A 23332-nucleotide genomic window follows, 5' to 3' on the forward strand; every position below is an offset into this window, starting at 1 on the left:
AATAAAAGATATCAGTTTGAATTGGTTGGAGGGGCAAGGAGAATGCTTGAGGTTTAACAAGGCCTCATATGGATTTTTGGGGAGACTATTTCCCTACACTGTGTAAACCAACTGATGTACTCTTGTCCAAAATCTTTTGATTCTTGGGCAGTTCCACCACACATGTATTAAGAGTACCAGGCAATCCATAGCCCCAAAACCAGTGATCTGAAGTGCCTTGTGCAAACTTGCCAACTGTAGAGGGAACCATATACCACCGAAGGAGTTTATCATTGGCTTCCAAAAAGGAAGCGTTCAGTGAACAGTAAGCAGTGGTGTCCCATATCTGGGGTCATTGTTGTGGCTCTAATGAAGACCCCAGATCATGATCCCAGAGTGGAATGTTGGCTGCTTCTCTGATTAATGCTCTCCTTGCCTTGCCTGTTAGTTTAGGTGGACAACCATTGTCTTGGTAGGCTTGCAGTGCCATACTCTTTCCATTTTTGGGTGATAGATTGAACAGTGTGCTGTGATATGTTCAAAGCTTGAGATATTTTATTTATACTCTAACCCTGCTTTAAACTTCTGCACAACTTTATCCCTGACCTGTCTGGTGTGTTCCTTGGCCTTCATGATGCTGTTTGTTCACTAATGTTCTCTAACAAACCTCTGAGGGCTTCACAGAACAGCTGTATTTATACTGAGATTAAATTACACACCGGTGGACTCCATTTACTAATTAGGTGACTTCTGAAGGCAATTGGTTCCACTACATTTTAGTTAGGGGTATCAGAGTAAACGGGGCTGAATACAAATGCACTCCACACTTTTCAGATATTTATTTGTAAAACATTTTGAAAACCATTTATCATTTACCTTCCACTTAACAATTATGTGCCACTTTGTGTTGGTCTATCACATAAAATCCCAATAAAATACTTTTACGTTTTTTTTTGTACAAATGACAAAATGTGGAAAATTTCAAGGGGTATGAATACTTTTTCAAGGCACTGTATACACATCCGTCTGCCCTGCTGGATGCTGCCATCTTGGATACGATCTCTGTGACTCAGAGCTGCTGTCACTCATGTGACATTCTCCTTCACTCCTCCCTGAACAGCTACATAAAAGGTTATGTAGGGAGGTGAAGGGAGCAGGAGAGGCAGATGAGCTGCACCAACACAGATGGTAGTTAGATACTCCTAGAAGAAGAGAGGGCTATGACATACAAGGAGAGAGAAGCTGTGCTGTAAGAAATTGACTCTCTGGCAGTATTTCTGTTCTTTTACTTACATTTTTTTTTTAATTTACCGACAGGGTCTCTTTAATAAGAAACCAAGCGTCTTTAAATACTGCATGGAAATGGAGAATTTACTCAAAGTGTTTTGCATGTCATTTCCAATGTAAAACAAGCATGACATGTATCCGCCATTGTGTGTGAGCAACTATCATTCAGTGCTCACAACCTCTTCATTATGTGGCATCTTCTTAAATGTTGTACTAATCATTTCTGTCCAAAAGAGCAATCTAGGTCAGATCTAGGGGGTGCTGGGGTGAGCTGCCCCCCCCCCCCCATTCCCCAAAGCCCCTGTCCTCTGCTTTACACATTCCTGTACACTCCCCTGCCAACACACTGTACCCTAACTGGATGTCCCCTGTCCTCTGCCCTGCTGACACCTGTACACTGCCCTACAAACTAATGGCCTCTGTATACTCCCCTATAAACTGCTGACCCCTTGTACACTGCCCTGCTGACCTTCCATCCTCTGCCCCCTGATATTTTTTTACTGCCCCCCCTCCACTTCAGAGAGGCTAGATCTAGCCCTGATCTTCTGACTGCTTATCCATCACTAAAATCAGTTGCTTCAAATACTGTCCATTTAGAATATTAATAAAAAAACAAAACATACTTCTAGTCCACTGTCTTTTTCACACCCAAAGTTTCCCCAGCGTTTCTATTCTTTCCTGCGATTATGTGGGATTTGGGAGCTGGCTTTCACTTCTGATTTTTACAGTCAGCTTCCTGTTGCTGCTTAGCATGTGTTAAATCTGTAGAATTTTCTAAATTCCCTTGGGATATGGCCTTGTTCATACAGGGCGATTCCATCTGTACCCTGTATAGGGCCATGTTTTACAAGTACGGGGATAAACAGGCGTTGCGTGTATCCCAGTGCTGACTGCCATAGCTGTCAATTGGGACGCATCGGCTGCACGGACACAGACGCTGCTCCCAATGTGATATCTATGCAGGTGCACAGCCCCAAACACCACTAGCACCAAAATCATATTGTGTCCATGCAGATGTTGTATGCTTCAAATGCTGTACAGGTATTTACCATACATAAAAGAGAGTCAATATGTGTAAATGTGTAAGAGGGAAGGAAGCAAACCAGAAAGGGTCTGTTCACACCACGTCCATTGGGCTGCATTGCACAATGCAGACTCAATGCATCGAAGAGTTGAAATCCACTGTTGCTAGTAGGCCCAATTCACACCACCATGCTTTGTCGATGTACATGGGGTGAAAATGGAGCATGTTGCACTTAAATGCAGCAGAACAGAACATTGCAGCATGCATTAAAGTGTAACTACACCCTTAACCCTCCTTTAATCTGAAGTTGTCCTAGTGCTGCACATGCAATCAGTTATGACACAGCCACTTAAAAGCATGACAGTTTAGATGAGAGTACAAGTAACTGACAGTTATTACTCATGGCATGCCTTGAATGTAACGGTTTTGGGAAACTGTTAAATGGATGGGTTTAGTTCCGCTTTAAGGAAATAAATTACGTACTGTGGTTCTACACATCAACACAACGTGATAAAAAAAGCATGTCAGTGCAAATCAACTCAAGTGCATTTGACAGGCATCAACAAGCCCAATAGTCAACACCTGTGATGCTAATCTAGACAAAGTACGAATATTGATGAAAGGTCCATTTTACTTCCATTATTAAGGAAAGCAGAATGTAGCTTGAGGGACATTTACTGGGATTGGAGCCAAGAGGAGGGATATTGTTTGCTACTTTGCATTTTATTATTCCTTGTGAACAGGATTACATGGGTTTACATATCCTTTGACTGTAGAGGAAGTTGCTTCATTCTAGAACAGTGTTATGATCTGACATTTGAGCCTCAATCCAATGTATGTCAGAAGTCACTCTAGTTCATCTTATAGTGAAGAAACGAATAGCAGCTGCTGATGCAGACATAACCCGTGCTGTAATATATTACTCAGGGCAGCTTCCATATCCCCACTAGCCAGCTATTTACTCCATACAATTTATTTACAGAATTAAAGTAGGAAACCAAATAAGCAGCCACAGTGCAGATGCTTCACACTTACAGATGCATCTCAATACATCAGAATACCATCAAAAAGTTAATTTATTTCAGTAATTCAATTCAAAAAGTGAAACTCATTTATAATATAGATTCATTACACACAGAGTGATATATTTCAAGCATGTCTTTCTTTTAATTTTGATGATTATGGCTTACAGCTAATGAAAACCCAAAATTCAGTATCTCAGAAAAGTAGAATATTGTGAAAAAGATCAATATTTTATACTCATGGTGTCACACTCTAATCAGCTAATTAACTCAAAACAACTGTAAAGGTTTCCTGAGCCTTGAAATGGTCTCCCAGTCTGGTTCAGTAAGTTACACAATCTTGGGGAAGACTGCTGACTTGACAATTGTCCATAACACAGTCATTGACAGGTTCCACAAGGAGGTTAAGTCACAAAAGGTCATTGCTAAAGAAGCTGGCTGTTCACAGAGTGCTGTATCCAAGCATATTAATGGAAAGTTGAGTGGAAAGGAAAAGTGTGGTAGAAAAAGGTGCACAAGCAACAGGGATAACTGCAGCCATGGGAGGATTGTGAAGCAAAGGTCATTCAAGAGTTTGGGGGAGATTCACAAGGAATGGACTGAGGCTGGTGTCAGTGCTTCAAGAGCCACCACACATGGACGTATCCAGGATATGGGCTACAGTTGTCGCATTCCTTGTGTCAAGCCACTCCTGAACCAGAGACAACGTCAGAAGCATCTGGGCTAAGGAGAAAAAGGACTGGACTGTTCCTCAGTGGTCCAAAGTCCTCTTTTCGGATGAAAGTACATTTTGCAATTCATTTGGAAATTAAGGTCCCAGAATCTGGAGGAAGAGTGGAGAGGCACAGAATCCAAGTTGCATGAGGTGTGAAGTTTCCACAATCAGTGATGATTTGGGGACGCCACGTCATGTGCAGCTTTTAGTCCACTGTGTCCAAAGTCAGCGCAGCCCTCTACCAGGAAATTCTACAGCACTTCATGCTTCCCTCTGCTGACCAGATTTATGGAGATGCTGATTTCATTTTCCAGCAGGACCTGGCACTTGCCTACACTGCCAAAAGTACCAATACCTGCTTTAATAATCATGGTATCACTGTGCTTGATTGGTCAGCAAACTCGCCTGACCTAAACCCCAAAGAGAATCTGTGGGGTATTGTCAAGAGGAAGATGACAGACACCAGACCCAACAATGCAGACGAGCTGAAGGCCGCTATCAAAGCAACCTGGGCTTCCATAACACCTTAACAGTGCCACATGCTGATTACCTCCATAACAAACAAGAGTATAACTTGCGAGCCACCTACTACAATTTTTAAAGGTGTGCTAACATACAACACATCCTCTTTATATGTGTAAATGATTCCAAAACTAATATAAACTGATAAGGGCCATAAAAAAGAAATAGTAGAACAAATAAGTCAAGAAGTCGAATATATGGATCAAAATAGTTTGTTAGATTCTGTTAGACCACCGAATACTATACATGGGGATTTATCTATAGTACTACCCAATAGTAGACAACATAGAGATGTGCAAAATATCATAGAGAAGCATTGGCATATTCTAAAATTAGATAAGGATTTAAAAACCACAATTAATGACCAACCCAGATTTATATACACTAAAGCACCAAATATCAGGGATAAGGTAGTCAAAAGTGTATTAGAACCCCCTGCTATTAAAAATACCACACTTAGTTTTTCTCAGGGTGTTGGATTTTACAAATGTGGCAGATGTTACAGTTGTAAAAGAACTCCACAAAATACAAAACGTAGGTATACATTCACCAAAATAAAACAGTTTATATCGTGCGATACTAAGGGTGTGGTCTATGCGCTGAAATGCCTGTGTAATTTTTTATACATAGGACGTACTAAACGCAGTTTGAAAGAACGCATGAAAGAACACATTCACAACATTAATATAGGTTATAAGTACCATCATTTGTCTATGCACTTTCGGAAGTATCACAACAGTAAGGCAGATAAAGTAGAATATTGGGGAATAGAAAAACATAATTCCCATTGGAGGGGAGATAATCTGGTTAGGGAAATTAGTAAGAAGGAATCATTATGGATTTATGAGTTAGGAAGTCTGGCCCCAGGTGGTCTGAATAAAGAGTTCGATTTAGCATGCTTTATAAGTGATATTTAGTGTATTGCCCATTATTAATAGATAAAGGGGATTTAATTTAGCATGTTCTCTGGTATTATAGTTCCTTGAATTTTTTAAATATATATTTTTAAAATTTATATTTTTATTATTTTTTACTTTATGTATTTTGTATTTTTTTCTATTTAATATTATTATTTTTTATATATATTTTTTTATTTTCCTCTTTTTTATTTTGTATTCCCATATTTCATTTTTTATTTTGTTTATTATATATTTTTTTGTAAAATTCTTAATATTTATTTCAATTTAATTATGTAAAATTCATGCACTTTATAATATATATTCTATCACCAATAGATATATATACAGTGGGTTAGGTTGTGAGGTAGTTTTTAAATAAAGGATAAATAGATTATTTATTGATATTTTAGTATTACAATGTATTTATCATTAATTATCTTTGTTGTAACATTGTAAGTGTGTACCATCAGTCCAAGAATGGGAGTGATATGTAGTATAGAGTTGAACAGCAACATTGTATTCTTATTATAAACGTTGGCAGAGAAGATTATAATCAGCTGAATTACGGCCCCAAAAAGATGGCCGCGCCCAGGGTAACTACAATAAAATGGAGGATAGTTAATATATATAGATTGTATGGAAGAGTGAACGTCCAATCACAACCCCCTGATGAAGCCCCGTGACAGGCAGCGTAACGCGTAGGGGAGGGGCTACAACGTCACTGACCATTCGAGGACGGTAGGTTCACACAAGGCATGCGGTGTTTGGCGTGCTGAGGACACTACATTGTATATACAAAAGCGTTTTTTTATATTTTTTACATCTGAGTGCAATGGGGTACCTTATTAAAGTATAATTTTAAAAAAGGATAAAGCACTATTTTTTTAATTTTTTTTCCACTGAGGGCAGATGCAAAGGAGAGAAAAAAAACAAGGGAGAAGCAGCGGGAGAGTAAGATCCCAGCAGGGATAGGAGTCGGGGAGCCGGCTGAGAGGAATCCACCATTCCGCATGGTGCAACACGACAGTTCCATTTAGTGAACAAAAGCGGTATTAGCCTATTATAGGCTATCTTGGAAGTGAGCGCACATCTTTATCTCACTAAGGAAGTCACCTGGAAATATTTATTGACCTGAATCACAGGGAATTGTCACCACTTATTCACAGAGACTTATTATTTGCATTTGATAAACACTGGATGTCACATTTTATTTGTTGATCACATGCTTTTCTTTCTTTTCTTTCTAAATTGATTTAATCTGGTTTATGTCATAGTTTTTTGGAAATATGAATTAACTTTTGTTAATTTAATGAAAAAGTTTTTTCTATTTTTCACTAAGAGGAGGAGCGCGGCATAATTTTTATATCTGATTACCTCCATGCCACACCGCACTGATGCAGTCATTCATGCAAAAGGAGCCCCGACCAAGTATTGAGTGCATACTATACTGTACATAGACATACTTTTCAGTAAGCCAACATTTCTGTATTAAAAATCCTTTTTTGATTGGCCTTATATGATACCATGAGTCTAAAATATTGAACATTTTCACAATATTCTAATTTTTTTAGATACTGAATTTGGGTTTTCACTAGCCGTAAGCCATAATCAACAATATTAAAAGTAAAATGCTTGAAATATATCACTTTGTGTGTAATGAATATAGGTAATATATGGGTTTCACTTTTTTAATTGAATTACTGAAATAAATGAACTTTTTGATGATATTCTAATTTATTGAGATACACCTGTATTTAGGAAATTTTCAGCAGGTACCACCTTAATCACAGTTCAAATATTACTAGAACTGCTCAGATACGTTGCATCGTCTACTTTTATTTGGCTATGTATGGCCACCATTAAAGAATGACTCCAGTTTTAATGAAACTTTTTTGGCTCTACCTCAAAACAGCTATAGACAAGCATACTGGAAATGTAAAACATTTGAAAGCATAGTCCACCTTTTTAAAAAAAAATGTAACAGATGCACTCACATAAAAAAAAATATAAAAGTGCACTTTTTACATTTTTGCATTGAACCCTGCAGAGCATTGCAACTGTGATCAGTAAAAGGCACAGGCTCCTGCATTGCTTTCATTCAAGCTGCAGGTCTGTACAGAGGTACCCATCTACTGTTATTGGGTTTGAGGAAGTAAACACTGGACTTTGAGTGTGGTGATGTCACTGTCCATGTCTTCAGTTGAGATCTTTGAGTCTTCTCTGCTGCAGTGGCAGATGGGAGCTGTAGTCTTCCCTATTCACTGATCCCTGTGAATGGATGATGCAGCGGTCATAGGTATAGCCATTCATAGCTGTGCAAAAAATCAACAAGACGCTCCAGGGAGAAAACCCCACGCTTCAGGTAAGGAAAAGGGGGGGATGCTTGAGGGTGGAGAATTGGGGAATGGGACCATGTTATACCCTAAATATGGATGGAACATGAAACATGGTCAGACAAGCGAATGTGTGCTGTACTGTGAATATCCACTGCACGGTTTACTGCATTTGAGCCAATGTAGATTCCTATCCTATGAAAACCATAATAAAGATAAGCGAGGTTACTGCAGTTCCTACAAGCAGGAATGACAGCTCATACATACATACATATATTTCAGAACTGCAGCACCTTTACAGTAGTGTCATAAAAGTTAGGCATCCAGCTGCAAATAAAGCAAACTAGAAAATAGACACTTGGCTGGTGAGTGAATGTTGGGTGGATAGCATCATATTTGTTCAGGCATCACACACGGTCAGTACCTACCTCCTGGACTGAGATGTTGGCTCAGAGAAGACATGGTTATGTAAAATCTGGTGCCTTTCTAGATCTTCATGCAGTTTTCACAAATGCTCAATGCTAATTAACCCCTGCTACAGCCTACCACCTTGGAAATTGTTATAAAGTTATAGTCCAGGTGATAACTAATGGAGAGGAGAATGATAAAATGTTTGGATGGAGATCAAGGACTGCTTTTTATTATAAAAGGTACAGGTTTGTGAAAAATTGTATTGTTGCTGTTTATTGTTACATGCCAGGATTTTATTCATACAGACTTGTAAAGTAATTGTAAGGTCCCCTTTAAAAGAGAAGCAAGGTCAAAGCTCTACTGGAGAAACTCCTGTGGGTTACAGGAGTGCACTTAGTTCTGCAGTCCTTTGACCCAGATTCAGCCAATAGCAGGTGAAAGCCCACTGTCGGCTAACGTCACAGAGCCGGTCCAGACACTGCAGAGATTCAAACAATGATGTGGGGGTCTGCCCAGATTCCTGACCGGCTGCTGGCTCGGCCTCTTAGCATGCCACTGAGAGCCTGAGCCAGCCCCTCCTGCCCTCTCCACAGTCCTGCACTCCAGTGAGCGTTGAAAGGGCAGAGCGGCAACTGACAGTCACTGATTTCTGCTCAGAGAGGGCCCGAGAACTGAGAGATCAGTGGTTTTTGATCACTCATTTTTCGATGTACAGCCAGTGGGGAACAGCTCTAGCTGGAATTGGTGCTGTACCCACCTAGGTAAGTATGAATGTTTGTTCATTTGAAATCCAGCATTTCTATTTTGTTTCTCTCTATGTAGGCAGTTACTCAGTGTACCCAAGACTAATATTTACATTTTTGTCTTATGTTGGACAGTTAAACCACCTCCTGCTGGGGCTCTCTTGGCACAACATTTGCTTATGTGTCTCTTGGTCCGAACACCTATTACAGCCATTATTAGGGGGAAATTCACTCCCTGTTTGGATATATTTGCTTTATCAAATAGCAGGAGCAGACCTCATATATTTTTTTTCCATTAAACCAGCTTTCTTTAAAATTTTAGATGGGAAACAACAGTAAAGTGTTTTATCCCATCCCAAAAATCATAGTTACTATTAGACAGGTAGCCTATGTTTCTGATACATTAGTTAACTTGGTGCCTGCTACACTCACGTCAGAACACATTAAAATTGCTATTATTGCTGCATTTTCCCACAACGTGGTGACTTAGAGATAACTTAGTCTCTGTACCAAATGCCCAGCAGAAACTACACTTCTCATCATTTCCTTACTGTAACCTTCTTCTGCAAAGACTTAAAGAGGAACACAACTCTGGAAGTTGTGCCCAAAAAGACAGAGGGTAATGGAATAGTCACCAGTGGCTCCAACTGATCATTCCCATGATGGACTTACCATGCCTTGTTCTGCACTGTATTGGACTGAAGGCAGACATTTTGCTAGATGCAGTGTTTCTCTTCATGTCTGAGCCTTCGGCAAGGAAAGGAGTGAACAGCATAGTAGTGACACCTCCAAATCCTCCAAAGACTGACATAAAGAGGCACAGTGCCTTAGATCTAACACAGCAGATATACAGCTATGGGATTACAAACCAGGAGCACCTAAGCACCCTCAAATGCCAGGAAGTGAACTGCTCTTATTTCTTGAGGAATTCACAACAAATTTCAAGGCTATGTTATGGCACAATGGACATTTATAATCGTGCCCTATAGCATGACAAATCTTCCCTTTTTACATTCAGTTCAACCTTAAAAACTATCATGTGCACCTAAACCTATTATAATTTCCATGTAAGCACTGCAAATGTGTGTATTATACACAAACGGATATCAGTGTGCACATAAGGCAGAAAAGCACCCTATAACATTTCATCCTGGGAAGAGAAGTACATGGTCATGTAATTGTTACAGTACAGAACTCAATTTCCACAGACAGGACCATAAACCAGGCATTTAAAATAGCAAAATGTAGTTACGTGTCTAATGACTGGGTTTAGTTTTACATTTCGGTAATATATAGTTACATAGTTAGTCTGGCTGAAAAAAGACAAAAGTCCATCCAGTTCAACCATTAAAAAAAATAAATAAAAATATAATCCCATACCCACAGTTGATCCAGAGGAAGGCAAAAAAAAAAAAAGAAGCAAAGGGAGAAGTTATCTATTTACTACAATTTCAACATCCCTTGCTTGTTTTTGCCAAATGATCAGGGGATGATGGGGCCCCTGTGTCCTTGCCCAAACTCAAAAAAGCCTATGAAAAAGGTACCAGGGTCATCTCATGGGGCCCCCTACTGACCCCGTGCCCTCAGGCAGTGCCCGAGTTTCCAAATGGTCAGTCTGCCCCTGCTAGCTGCTAAATGTTACCTTGACCATGCACTGTATGGAAACTTAAATTGGAACCCATCAAAATATTTATTTTATTTTTGGATATAGGTTAGATGTCCATTAGGTATTATGGTTGTTTTTTACTCATTAGGTTTTCCTCCCACTTTCTGAATGGTCACCATGATAGAATTAAGAATCTCCCTAGCAGAGACAATGACAAACATGTTCTCTCCCCTCCTGCTCTAGCCAAAACTTAAAAAAAGGGTGAGCTGTCCTTAGTAGAACTTAGTAGAATTTTAAGAATATTTACTCACCTGTCCAGGAAGATATCTGGCAGTGGAGGATATGTCTGCATATCTGGAACTCGATCATGGACTATAACCATTATGAAAGAGGTGAAGCCAAACACTATGAAAACATAAATACAGCTAATTGCGGTCTTCCAGTACTCAGGATCAAGTCTCTTTGGGGGATGCTTGTTTTTTCCATTGGAGTACTGATGAGGTTCTACACTAGAGTCTACTCCATGTCCATCATAGTCTCGTGTCAGTTCTCCATTACACAACCAGTCCGGACTAGGTGGTGCACTGAGGCTGAGGGTTCCAGGACTTGCTTCTGTACTCAACCCCAACTCCTCTAGGACACTGATATGCTGCTTCTGCAGTTTGCGGATAGAAAGCATAAGACGTTTGATGTCACCAAGAACTTTAATTTCCAGTGGTGGAGAGCGCAAATCATACTCTGTTAGGGCCATCAAAGCAGTGCCATCTAATCTATGTTTGTTACACAGGAGATCTACATAGTCACAAAACCCTTCTTCTCTCAACCATTTGGCCACATGTTTTGTGGTCCAGCGGCGAATACATAATTGGCTGTTGCTTGCCATTGCTTTATGGGACACCTGTGTGGACAGAAAATAAGGTTAGATGGTTGTTGTGCAATGTTAAGGCCATTATTCAGCTCAAAGTGCTATTTTTAACAATCGTATGTATACTATTTAAAAAATGCTAACCGTGGCAAAAACGTGTGTAAACGCGACTAAACGCTAGCTGCGTTTAGTGCTTGGGTGTTTATCCATGTCATTTACATGCGTTTTTGCATCATTTAGCGGTTTTCTGCTGCCAGGAGAGTTTAACGACTAGGTGAGTTCATGTGTACATGAGGCCTAACAGTTGTTTTCGATATGTGCAAAAAGCAATCACACAAATATTTAGAAGTATAACATTTATTAAAAGTAATGAGCGCACTCATAGTCCATTGACACTTCCTTCAGCTTTCCAACTGAAAGCCCCGACCTTGGTATGGGCAGTAAGCTGGAAGACGTGTCTGTGGGAGCCTAACACTGCACCTGCGATCCAATGTGGAATTGCGTCTTTTCAACATGACTAACTATATGGAAAATAAGGTACGTTTATTGATAGGGTTTAAATGCACTTTAAATTAATGGCTTACCTCAATAAGCAAACAACATTTGTATAAACTCAAAACACAAGTTTAAGTGCACCGTAACCCTCCAAAAATAGTATATCTCAATTGTACAGTACAAAACACAGGCTGGATATTCATAGGCCTTGGGTTATAGGCTGGTTCCTTCAGGTGATTTGACATTGGAAAGCTTTTGAGGACACCTCCCCTGGGCATCTACTTTATAACCCTACCCCATTACTTGAGCCCACAGCTTTTTGCTAGCGTCCTAAGGTGAAGGACCTCTTCTTCTACCTTACAGAGAAATAATTCAGGCAGCAAAAAAATATCCCTTGGAGCTGCACTCACGATGCAAGGATTAATTGCACTTTTAGGTCTAGGGGAACAATAAAAGAAGATTTACTAACCTGATCCTCCGCTAATCCTCTCTGCTAGACCAGTCCCAGCAGCATCTTCTTACCTATGCTCCAGCAGTCTAGTGTCCTGGTGTCATCAAGACAAAAGGATGTGTTGAACATATGGAAGCAGAGGAAGAAATAAAAATATTTCTCCTCTATCCCAGACAAAATGAGCAATTAAACCCTTGCAGTGTAATTGCAGGTCCACTGCAAAGGATAATTTAAAAAGTTTACTATTTTTTTTTCAGAATCTTCAATTGACTCTTCACTTTCTTATAATACAACAAAAACAGTGCATGCAGACCTGTGCAATCTCAGTAAAACCTTGGGAACCTTACCCAGACCCCACAACATGAGGACAGCCTGTGATGTTGCTTTAGGCACCGGATCCTGTGTGGGCAATCATCTCACCACTTTGCACGACGTGTGTAGTTAGCTTCCGGGTGCTATACAGGTCCAGATCTGTGTTCCATTCCTATGGAATCCAGACCCTGATGAACCCTCCGAGGGTATGCCCACTTTGACGGTCAAAGCCTGGACCCAACATGCCAAACATACTGATTCTGTTTATCCAATGTACAGTTCATCTAGAACTGGGTCGGCATATAACATGGCTCTTATATACTGTATTAGCATAATGTTGGTGGATACCTTGTCTAAAGTGCGCAGCAGACACATACTAATTTCATTGGTATCAGTACCATCAAGCAAGGAGGAAGGCGATCTCAGGGTTGGTTATCAGGTAGTAGGGTCCATAACAACATGCAAAATTTTCAGCCACACAACATTCAAAGATCATCAGCCTTACTGGTGAATAGAAAGGTACAGGAGGCTGGAGAGGACAGACCAGCTCACACAATCCGAAAGTGTTGAAATTTGTATTTTACAAAACCCTGGAATTTGGGATAGCCAGGGGCTAAAGTGGACATGCGAAGACACTACTGCATTAGTTTCTTTAACCAACTGATAAGTTTACTTTAACAAGTCACAAACAAATATTTGCAATCAGTAGTCAGATCATGTGACTGCGCCACTTTGCAGCAAACTAGATAAGTAATACAAAGTACTACTGATACAGAAGCAAATCTAGATATAACTTGGTTGACATACAAGACTTTATTGAAGCTTTTAGTGCTTCCATTCCAGTGTACACTACAATTATACAATTAATGTAGTTATATAAAGTAACTTAATAAAATAACACAAACATTTACATATCACAAATAATTAATAAACGTGTTGCTATTATTGTCAAGAAAGCACAAAGTCCATATCACTAAACTAATCAACTAAAGCAAAATTAATGCTTTTAAGAAAGGAAAATATCCATACATTCGGTGTGTGGATGCATGAATCCTCCTCATTGTATCACTGTATGCTGAGATTCCCCCGCCATCAGAATACACAGACCGGCAATGCAGCCTACTGGCTGTAGAGCTGATCAAACCTAGATAGATCAAATTCTCATGAATGGGAAATTTTGATCTTTGTATGGCCAGCTTTATCATTTAAGTCAACCAAGCAGTCTGGTGTGTTGCAAATGTAATAAACAACCAGGCTTTTAGAACTGCATTTTTTGACAAATCCATTTTTTACAACCTCCGAATGTTTTTATATTTAAATCAACAACTGAATTTGCGGACTTGCTTATAAGCTGATCCCATACAGTGTAATGACCCACCACTTTCCTCACTGAACATCTTGTTTACAACCAAGAATATCATGAGTACAGAACACAGCTGGGTAGCATTTTTGCATGGTATATAGCTGTGCTGATCACCAGGGCCCCAACCTTAATATGCCAACAGGTGATTGGACCCCACCAAATCTACCCAACACTGAGTGGCCGGTTAAAGTGGAACTTCACTCTCTCAATCAACATTGACTATTTTAATCGTTATGTTGCTAGCATAAGTAAATGGATAGGAAAGTATATCATATTTACTTGTTTTCATTTTTTTTTTACATTTCTTCAGTTACTTCCTGGTTTCCATGCCTAGGCAAATGATGTCTTACATCCCAGGAGTCTTCAGGAGGGGACGGAGGGTTCTCAGCTCAGCCAACATCTAAAGGCAGATGGATTCCAGTGGGTAATTGCTATGCATCATCTGCTCTTACTCAAGATGACCACTACCAGAAATGCTAGGGGGTGTTTCTCAAAATGTTTTCTCAGCAAAGTAACGCATGGAGACATGGATGGATGGGGGAGTTTGCTTTGAATATTAACAATGAATGAAATAGCATTTTTGGTTTGTGGTGCTCAGATGCAGTGTACTTCCACTTGATGGTATCTGCAACTTTTAGGAAGTAACAGGGGCAAGGCTAAGGAAAAGCATAGATCAAGCAAAATGGATAAACTTGGGTACAATCAGCCTGCCCATAGATGGATCGAATGTCGGCCAATCCCTACTGAACCAGCCAAGATTCCATGCATCTATGGCCAGCTTAGGTCATTTTCTCAGCTGCTCAACTCACCCAGCTTCCCCTACCAGAGCTTCGGTCCTGTGTTTACATTAGAGATTAAAAGGCTGGAAGGCTGACAGGTCACTGTTGGGAAGCGGGAGCTGAGCTCCTGAGCAAATTACCTAAAAGAGAAGTTTAGGAATGCAAAAAAATAAACAATCATAGCTAACAAGGAGGATACAGCATCGTTCTGATACTGCATTTGTCCCCCGGTGCCTCTAAGACCGAGAACCGAGCATTCAAAGATCGCTTATCACTCAGTTCTCGGTCTTCAGTGAGCAGACAGCTGGTGACTGTCAGCCAGCTCCCTGCTCTGCCCCTCCAGCGCTCACTGGAGTGCTCAGCTTTACAGGGGGCGGAAGGCTTTCAGTGGCTCGCTGAGATCCTGTTGCTGGTCAAGGTATCTTGGTGAATCCTGACGTTACAGTCGGGATCTTTCCAGAGCCTGGACCAGCTCAGTGACGTCAGTTGTCAGCGGATTTTATCCCGCTGTCAGCTGGAAACAGGTAACAGGAGTACATAACAAAGTGCACTCCAGTGATCCATAAGAGAAGTAGGGCCAAAAGAACTTTAGCGCTACTTCTCCTTTAAATGATTTTAGTGCTTCTGCTGTGAAATGTGAGGATAAATTGTTTCATAATGCCTGAAGTTACAGAGTTCAGTGATGGCTTATTATAAAGCTCATTTACTGATTGTTATAAATACTGGCATGTCCATAGCCTGGTCATAAACGAACTTTGACACACAACTGTAAAGCCAGCCATAGATGGCCCAGATTCGAACCATGTATGGGCAAGCTGATTGTAACCAAGTCGATCCATTGATCTACTTGCGTACAACCAGCATGTCAGATTTCTAGCATGCAATTACTGACAGCAACTATAGCCGCTAGCAATAATCACTGTGTTCTCCTAGCAAGGACGGCTGCCAGCGCCCCCTTGCCTGGAGAACACAATGGGTCCGTGGGAGGGTTTCCGCCATCAACCCTGACTGTGTCCTGTGCTTGTAGGAAAGAAAATCGCATCGTCTATTGCCTGTCTTAAAGCTGTATTTCTGGTTTTAACTACTTAATTTTCTGAAACACAGAGACTTCCTCTAGGGCAGTGATGGCACGCCAGGAAGAAGAGGAAGATGAGCGCACACGGACCGGCCATCCAGATCTCGTCCACACTGGACCCCCATCAAACTACATTTCCCACATGTCTCTGGGGCCAGGGTGGATGTGGACGAGAGGAAACGGCTCCAATGCGGCTCTGGCACCAGGGGTGATGTAGTCGGGGATGGGCGTGGAAGAGAGGAAGAGGCTCCCACACTGCTCCGGGGCCAGGGGCAACGTGTTCAGCGTGGATGGGAATGAGCTGCTGGGTTGGAAGCCACACCGACGCTGCCAGAGGTGAGATTAACTGCTTGCAGTGTCATCCATCAGTGCCCAGAAGTGTCACCCATCAGTGCCCAGCAGTGTCGCCTGTCAGTGCCCAGCAGTGTCGCCTGTCAGTGCCCAGCAGTGTCGCCCATCAGTGCTGCCCATCAGTGCCACCCATCAATGATGCCCAGCAATGCCATCCATCAGTGCCCAGCAGTGTCGCCTGTCAGTGCTGCCCAGCAGTGCCACCTGTCAGTGCTGCCCAGCAGTGTCACCCATCAGTGCCCAGCAGTGTTGCCTGTCAGTGCTGCCCAGCAGTGCCACCTGTCAGTGCCCATCAGTGTCGCCCATCAGTGCCACCCATCAATAATGCCCAGCAGTGTCATCCATCAGTGCCCAGCAGTGTCACCCGTCAGTGCTGCCCAGCAGTGCCACCTGTCAGTGCCCATCAGTGTCGCCCATCAGTGCTGCCCATCAGTGCCACCCATCAATGCCGCCAATCACTGCCGCCGATCAGTGCCGTCTGTTAGTGCCTCCAGGTAGACAAGTGGTTAATTGCAGTGTTGGCACTTTGAAATAAAAAAGTTGGTTTGTGTTGCAGTTTTGGGCACTCGGGCTCAAAAAGGTTCGCCATCACTGCTCTAGGGTGATCTGGTGACATATTATTTCCATACAAAAAGGACACATTGATCTTTTGGATGAAAGAATTACACCTTTCAGAAAAAGACCGTGCTAAGTAGGCAGTTGAATAAATAAGCAATGTTTTTAATGAAAAGGATATGATCGGTCCTTGTGAAAGTCTAATCGGGTTTAAGCAAACCAATCTTTTCTTAGTTTTATTGAAATATCATTTTAATTGAAAAATTCTTTGAAATAATTGAATGACCAATCTATCTGTTATTGTTATACGTATAAACTCGTAAAAAATGGGAGACAACTAGTATAGACAGGTTACTTTTACAAGACACTTTTATTTAAGAAGGAAAATAGTTTTTGGCCACCGGTTTGTGACTGCACTAATATAACAGCAGTACCACAGTCGTCACTGTTTATATCACCATAGGATATAGCTGTGTCTGTCTGTATATCAGGAAAAGACAGAAAATGTCTCCCGTTTGGAGAAAAATCAGTGTCAGTTGGAGGAGGAGTTTAATTGTTTCAAACACAAAACCATGCACATTCTTGAATCTGACTCATATAATTCTCCAGAAAGCAAACCAATCTGAAAGGTCATTTAGAAGTGTGATCGTGGCGTACGTGGAGAGACTGAATTATTGTGACATTTATTTTCCATCTTACACCCATTCACATTTATTTCATTATATGCACATACACAAATGATTACAAAAACTAATGTATATTATTGTTCAATCAATAAAACCATTCCATGCGGGCAAAGTATTATATATGTAGAATTACAGCAAAATCTGAATTTGGTGTTTGAGTCTGTAAACTAAAATCAATCAAAAATGTTAATATTTACAATTATAAAAGATGTAAACCCCTGAAATGTGTATGGAATACAACTGTATACAGTGCCTTTAAAAATTACTCATACCCCTTGAAATTTTCCACATTTTGTCATGTTACAACCAAAAATGTAAATGTATTTTATTGGGATTTTATGTGATAGGCCATCACAAAGTGACACATAATTGAGACGTGGAAGGAAAATGATAAATGGTTTTAAACATTTTTTACAAATAAATATCTGAAAAGTGTGGAGACCTGCATGACACCAGCAATCTGCTGATCTTGGTTTCCAGGCTCCTGCAACAAAAATAATAAATGCACATTTTCTTACCTGCAAAAAAATGTGCATTTATTTTTTTAAACTTTAGCTGTAAATTTCCTGCCATTACCATGAACCAACAACAAAAAAAGTGCAGTTTTTTAAATCCTACCTAAAACATACAGAGCCTGACAATATCCTAGATTCAGCCCCGATCTAGCTATTTTTAATATTAACTAGTATGAGACTGTGAGCTGCCGGTGATAGCTCAGTTAAAGTGGTTGTAAAGTGTAAACATTTTTACAACATGTTATACTTACCTGCTCTGTGCAATAGAATGCAGGGAATTCATTACGGCAAAAAATGTTTAGGCTTTAGAACCACTTAATGCAGCACATATATGCAGCACCATGGAAGAAGGCCTACCTCAACGACGCCACATATATGTGTGAAGCCAGCATCACCAAGGTGAAGACCTTACATGGCCTTAGTCTTTATATTACTACAGATGACCCTACAAATCCTGCTTCAGATTATTCTCAAAGACTATAAATCTAAACCAGTCATTTAAAACATCAGTTAAACAATCACTTAAAACAGTTAAAACATCAAATTATAAAGTGCAATTGAACTCATTTTATAACAGACTGTGAGCAGGTAGGCTATTATTGCAGAAGAGACAAGCAATGTCTCTTCTGCAATAAAATACACCTACCTGCCTGCTTGAAGTGTCCTGCGACATGTAAACTGAGCAGCTTACATCTCCAGAATGTCCCTGTGTGTTGGGATGACCAACTCCTGCGCATGCACAGGAGTTAAGTCATCCTGCACTGGCCAAAGGAGATGCCTGAAGACTGGCACCCAGGGAGAAGATGCTGACTCCTGCCTGCACATGCACAGGAGCGAAGTCATCCCGCACAGGCCAAAGGAGATGCCTGAAGACTGGCACCCAGGTAGAAGATGCTGATTCCTGCCTGCACATGCACAGGAGCAAAGTCATCCCGCACAGGCCAAAGGAGATGCCTGAAGACTGGCACCCAGGGAGAAGATGCTGACTCCTGCCTGCACATGCACAGGAGCGAAGTCATCCCGCACCGGCCAAATGAGATGCCTGAAGACTGGCACCCAGGGAGAAGATGCTGACTCCTGCCTGCACATGCACAGGAGCGAAGTCATCCCGCACCGGCCAAATGAGATGCCTGAAGACTGGCACCCAGGGAGAAGATGCTGACTCCTGCCTGCACATTCACAGGAGCGAAGTCATCCCGCACCGGCCAAAGGAGATGCCTGAAGACTGGCACCCAGGGAGAAGATGCTGACTCCTGCCTGCACATGCACAGGAGCGAAGTCATCCCGCACCGGCCAAAGGAGATGCCTGAAGACTGGCACCCAGGGAGAAGATGCTGATGCTAGCAAGAGACCCAGACCGTTAGAGAGGAGGTAAGTATATTACCTTTAGTTCCTTTGTCTGTCGGCCTTGTTCTTTTCAAGAAGAACAATTTTCACACTTTTACTTGTACTCATTTGAAGGACAACTTCAAAGAAGCCTAATAGCTCTATAAGACAGCTCCCGCACAGCAAGGCTTCTCCCACTGGGCACCCGACAGTGACTCAAACCATAAAATGAGATAAAGAAGCACCAGACCAAAGACAGATGAAAGAGTCTAAAATCATTCTAATTGTTGGTAAACAATTTTCAGAGGCAAAACCACCACCTCCCCCCCTACTTTTGACTAGGTTTACATGGCTGCGATCCAATTTTGATCTGATTTTCAGTGCAATTATGTAATGCTACGTGAATGTGGTTTGCATATTCCATGGGGCCAAAACCAGTGGTGTATTTAGGTTTTGGGCTGCCCTAGGCAACACAAAAATTGGCGCCCCCCCCTGCAGAAAGAGCCTGACATTGACCAAGAGCACCCCTGCCCTCCACCCGAGTCTTCCACTACCACTGCCCCCTATACACTAGCCACAATCCCCCATGGCGAGAGAGAGAGACACTCACCTTCACAGCTCCGGACATCCCTGGGAACGAGAGTCGGGCTGTGCATACACCATCATGAAACCCGCAGCATCTCTCAGAACCCACCCCATGCCGTGTGTCCCTTCTTCCGTCCCTTCTTCCACGGGGCAGTGCTGCCCCCTTGAAAAATGCAGCCCTAGGCAAATGCCTTGTTTGCCTTGTGGTAAATACACCCCTGGCCAAAACAGTATTGGAATCGCACCAAAGTAGAACAGGACCCTTATCCAAAATCACGCTATGCTGTGCTGCTATTGATGTATAACTAATGAGATTTTCACTGTCATGCGATTCTGTGCGACTCAAGTCGCATCTGAAATCGCACTAGCGTGAATGGAGCCTTTATAAGAGCTGCAAGAAGAATAGCCATTATACTAAAAACTTATTATTAGTAGAAAAACAGTCCTAATACTGAAATAGGGTTTCTAAACATGAATGCAAATGAAAGTATACCATTAATTATTAAACATCACACAACGACAACAAAAAGTTTTCTTACCTATATGTAAAAATGAAGGCAAAGCAGGAACTTACCAAAGCCATCTTTGGAGTGTAAGTCCGAGTGTTAGTCCTGCCTTTAAACATTAGAAAAAATAGGAAAACTATGTATGTTGTCCAGAATATCAGAAATGGGTTTCTTCGTTCAGCACTCCAGAGGTACAGTCCATGGTACTTCCACCAAGAATGTCTGTGGCCAGGTGATGCGAGGAAGTATGTGACCGTGTAGAACTATGGAAAATATCTGCCCCTGTAAATATTCATTGATAAGCACTAGCCCAAAGGCCTCCCTGACATTTAATAAACCACGTCTGTTCTATTGTTATCACACCAAGATAAGATTCCACGTGGACTGTGGCTGGAGAGGGGAATTCTTGCTGAGGGCACTGCAGTGAGTGATCCTGGAGATCGTACACAAACCTGCATATCTGGCTTTGCTGAGTTTGTACTTGGAAGGGAGTCCTGCAGTAGGCAGTCTCCTCTCAGGGCGTAACAATGTATATATTAACAGTGATTTTCTTTTGTGAGCAGGAAACTGGTTTCTTAGGCAATTGCCTTCAACCCAAACTCTGAAATGCAAGTACCGGGAGCTAGGAAGCTACAAATGTCACCTGAGTAACCAGAGACACTTCCCCCTTCGCTGCGGCTGCTTTTCCCTTACTGTAGCAAAAAATCTGACAAACCACAAGCTATGCTGGGACACTATAATCGGCATGTTTACTGTGTGAAATCAGCATAGAAGCACAATATATAACTGGCTACAAAATACTGCTATTTGTATTGAAACCACAGAGCACACTGCTTTATAACCAGACATAAATATATGGTTTTATAAAAACTGTTTTTTATACAGAGAGAAATGTTTTAGGTGTTAATAAGAAATTACAGCATGCAGTCCTATTAGTAAAGTCAATAGGCAGATTCACCCAAGATTTGCTAAGGAAACATCAACCGGATTTATATATTTTTTTTTTGTACATTCTTTACTTAGAAATAAGGGGTGTACAATCCACAGTATTCAATAAATACCAAGTACACAACAACTGATAGACGTACAGACAGCGTGATCAGTGGAACAATCACCAGAGCCTACATAGACCCATCTCCAGTAAATTGTGGTAAGATTTCACTGATAAAAAACAACAGGTGACATAGCATAGACAAGGTATGATCACGCTGCTAGTAGACTGACACTCCTTAACCTTCTACCCAAATTCTATAAGGGTGGGAAGCCAGCAAAAACAATGCAGAACAACCCATCAGGCCGGTTCTGATCCACGTCTGGACACTCGAAAAAAGGAGGAGGGGGAAGGGAAGAAAAAAAAAGAAAAAAGGGAAGATATAGGGGTTATAAATAAAGCAAACCTTCGTTCACGCAGTGTCTCGTCGCCTCTTCCAAAGGGGAACTAGTCTCAGATTGTTCCAAAAAAGATCTATACCATGCAGAAAATGTAAATTCCTGCAAGTAAAACCACTTCTTCATAAACTGGTCACGAGTACCTCAATCAGTAGAGATGAGGTCCTCCATTCTGATTATTTACTCGAACGTAGCCAGCTACATAGTAATTGAGGGAGTCTGCTTCCAGAGATCAGGTACAGTATGCAGCTTTTGGCTGCGCTAAACAGGTGGGGTAAGGCTGGTCATTTATAAGTCTTCCACGGCATGGAATGATGGTGCAGAAGGAACCAGGCTGGATCCAGGGGGATTAGGTGATCTGAAAATTTTTGAAGATGCGTCTTACTTCAGCCCAGAAACTCCGAAGCCAATCGCAGGTCCAGAAAACATGCAGGTTACCCCGAGGACGTCCCCACATAACCAGCAGTGATCTGAGAACAGTGGGTACAGGTGGTTAGGTTCAGCCGATGTCAAGTACCATCTCATTAGAACCTTGTAGTTCAGTTCTTGGAATTTGGTGTAGATGGAGAATAATTGGCCAATTTTCGCACTGTTAGTGGGGCAATGGCATTGGGCGATTTTCTTTTATCGGTCATGCTGGAAAATTTGCAAAAAACGGCCAATTTTCGCAATCATTGGTGGCAACAGAACGACTGATGTTTTGTTTTTCGGACAAAAAATTGGCCGATAAACAAACTGTCTATGGCCTGCATTAGTGAGAAAAAGATAGTATTCTGTCGAGTTGGTTGTGAGTAAAGGTCAACTGTAGATTGAGTTCCCACTTAGCAATGAAGGGTGGTTTAAAGTCTCTAAGGGGAGTGTTGACGATACTATACATGAGGGAGACTAAGTGTCTCAATGGAGTGGTAGCTACACACTCCTTCTCAAAGGGAGTAAGGTCACATTGAAATGGTGACATGGGGGAGGGTAGTTAGAAAGTGAGAGAGTTTCCACCAAGTCCAAGGGCTAAAGTTTGAGGGGAAGCAGCCACCGTACCAGTTGTGGTTCAAGAGTTCCCCATGGCAACCTGAGAAGTCTGAAACACTTGGGGAACCGCAAGTTCTTTAAAGCAAGGGTCTACCACACCGAGTTGGAAAGAAGGGTTACTGAGGATAGTGAACAGTTGGGAAAAACCCTCAGACATGCCTAACCGTATTAGGTAAGCACTTTCACTGCTACTTTTGGCCACTATCAAAAGAAGGCAACATCTGGACCAGGGGCGGACTGACAACTCATGGAGCCCCTGGGCAATAGGGGATCATGGGGCCCCCGTGTCCTCGTCCACACCTAAAAAAGCCTATGAAAAAACCAATGAAAGGTACCAGGGGCATCTCATGGGGCCCCCTACTGACCCCGGGCCCTTGGGCAGTGCCCGAGTGCTCGAATGGTCAGTCTGCCCCTGATCTGGACTTGCTGCAGTGTATGTAAATCCTTAGACCACATTCACAAGACTGGTTACATGTGACCACTGGATTCCAGTGGCAAGAATCAGCAGTTTC

At 41.7% G+C, this 23332-nt stretch overlaps 1 protein-coding gene across 2 annotated transcripts in view; it reads right to left on the reverse strand.

Moving 5' to 3' along the window:
- The window catches only part of SAMD8 (sterile alpha motif domain containing 8), a 63791-nt gene that overhangs the window by 19765 nt on the left and 20694 nt on the right, over nucleotides 1–23332 (reverse strand). The window contains exons 1-2 of one of the 2 annotated variants that reach the window (XM_089682576.1): nucleotides 20474–21002; nucleotides 10853–11439 (exon numbers count right to left, since the gene is read on the reverse strand). In XM_089682576.1, coding sequence (XP_089538702.1) covers nucleotides 10853–11439; nucleotides 20474–20524 — 638 coding nt within the window. In that variant the 5' untranslated portion in view covers nucleotides 20525–21002. Of the gene's footprint in view, nucleotides 1–10852; nucleotides 11440–20473; nucleotides 21003–23332 lie in introns of those variants that run through there. The other variant, XM_089682577.1, reaches the window with a different exon arrangement.

Source organism: Staurois parvus, unplaced genomic scaffold, assembly GCF_062004578.1.
Source record: "Staurois parvus isolate SC_StPar_1 unplaced genomic scaffold, SC_StPar_1.0 ptg000291l, whole genome shotgun sequence".
NCBI lineage: Eukaryota > Metazoa > Chordata > Amphibia > Anura > Ranidae > Staurois > Staurois parvus.